The sequence below is a fragment of the Sitodiplosis mosellana genome, unplaced genomic scaffold, assembly GCF_009176505.1.
Source record: "Sitodiplosis mosellana isolate CC-2019 unplaced genomic scaffold, AAFC_SMos_1.0 Smas_scaffold_1463, whole genome shotgun sequence".
NCBI lineage: Eukaryota > Metazoa > Arthropoda > Insecta > Diptera > Cecidomyiidae > Sitodiplosis > Sitodiplosis mosellana.
Window position 1 is genome coordinate 1 of NW_022596705.1, and position 1896 is coordinate 1896.

Sequence of the window (1896 nt, forward strand, 5' to 3'; positions counted from 1 at the left end):
GCTCCAAAGAGGGCCGCGAATCTGAACAAAGTTGGGATTTTTGCTCAGTTATCGAAAATGCGGTACGATTTTTTCGATTGAATTTTTCATACAAGAATTTCTGTGCAAACTGGAATCTATGGCCTAAGATAGTAGGCCCATGGTATTGGAAGTTTAATACAATAAAAGTTTTGGGTCGTCCGATATCATATCGTGGATAATTTTGTTGATATCTCTTAAAACCACCAATTTTGAGCATTTTTGAGGTTTGTCAACAAAATGGCTCGTAAAACGACGTCTGAATTAAATATCAGGTTATTATTATTTCAGGTTATTTTCAATGCTTAAGGGATACCGTAAAGTAACTCCAATATGGATTTGATTTTTCTAATAATTATGTCTTTGAAATGTAAGCGCGAAACCGTCACAAAAAAATTATTTTTCTTCTGATTTTGAAAAAATCAAAAGTAGATTGGTTCAAGACGCTGTAGCTCGCAAACTGATCATCCGATTTGGCTCAAATTTTGACTGAGTTCTAGTTAAGGATGGTTTTATCTAAAACTAATGTGGACTTGGCAGTATTTTCATTATTTCTGTATCAGGCCAAAGACTTTTCAGCCCATGTAGTATATTCTAATTTCAATTGGACTAATGATGTTATGCATTTGGTAGGTAATCGATTCAAAACTCAGCAAATGTGGATTAGACGTAAAATTTATGCAAGGAATGCACAGCAGAAATGATCACGTGCTTGATCACCCGGCAATGAAAGCCTCCCTATATTTGGACCCACGCTATCGAAGTGCAATTATTCACAATTCACTTCATGTCGACGAGGCGAAGGAATTTATAGCTCAAATGAAGCAACGCTTGAATTACTGCAGCGACCAAATCGGCACGAATGAAATGATGGCTGACGCTGATTCTGACGACAGCATCAACATCAGATTCGACGCAGAAACTGCCATTCGTGATTTTTTGGGGCATAACATCGATCGAACTGATTTGAGTAGCGATTTTGAAGCAACGTTGGATGCTTTCGACCCACCAGCCATGGCCTTGAAAAAACCCATTTTAGAGTATTGGAATGAATCGAATGATTACGAGTCGTTACGTGATGTGGCCAATGCGATATTTGCAATCCCACCAACAGAAACCGAAGTGGAGCGTGACTTTTCCGCATTAAAGTTCATTTGCAGCGAACCGTTTATCGAACGAAACCCTGGAAGATATTCTTTGTATCCATCTCAACAAGGATCTATATCTCGAAGTGAATGAAAACGAAATTCAAATCTTGGTAAAACTATTAAATATTTGACCAATGTTAAAATATCTTCCCACTAAAATATGCAACCTTCAATTTTCAATGTCTTTTCAAGGAGAAATGCTTATTTTCATATTGCAAATGTGATCGGGTTTTATATCGTTACAACGAATACATTAAATTTTCTTTGAAAAATACCCAAAATTATGTACTATTTTTTTAAAGATATGAGCAAAATAGAAATATCTAGTTTACTTTCGAAAAATTCCAGGATTCTTTTCTTACAAGAAAAAGTTGATTCTTAAAAGAGTTACGAAAAACAAATAATTTTGATATCAAACTAACGTTCAACGAATCACTCGTTCATTACTACGACTCATCAAATGAAATCGTTGCAACGATTTGCTTCTGTAAAAACCATACATAAGTAGGACAGAGTTCATTCTTAATGATATTTTATAGGTAATCAACCTTTTCATAGCATTTATTCTCATTTCCATCAAGCTCATATATTTTCTATTTATTAAAAAAAAAACAAAATAAAATCAATGTTGGAATCGAACTCGCGTCCAACGGACCACTCATCCAATGCTCAACGACCATTGTCACGAGCATTCTATGGAAAGGCACAATAATCGAGTGTATTGAATCAT

General features: G+C 35.2%; 1 protein-coding gene across 1 annotated transcript; it reads left to right on the forward strand.

The window, feature by feature from the left end:
- The first annotated feature begins 524 nt into the window (after nt 1–524).
- On the forward strand, nt 525–1257 carry LOC129571154 (uncharacterized). Its single transcript, XM_055450917.1, has 2 exons — nt 525–602; nt 652–1257. Exons 1-2 carry the CDS (start codon nt 525–527, stop codon nt 1255–1257), a joined length of 684 nt encoding a protein of 227 aa, XP_055306892.1.
- The last annotated feature ends 639 nt before the right edge of the window (nt 1258–1896 follow it).

What these genes read in the sequence shown, in the direction of transcription:
- LOC129571154 (XM_055450917.1), top strand. Translation starts at nt 525, where the DNA reads ATGGTTTTATCTAAAACTAATGTGGACTTGGCAGTATTTTCATTATTT. An exon ending in CCAAAGACTTTTCAGCCCAT is followed by an intron (nt 603 to 651) that starts GTAGTATATTCT and finishes TGCATTTGGTAG; the next exon opens with GTAATCGATTCAAAACTCAG.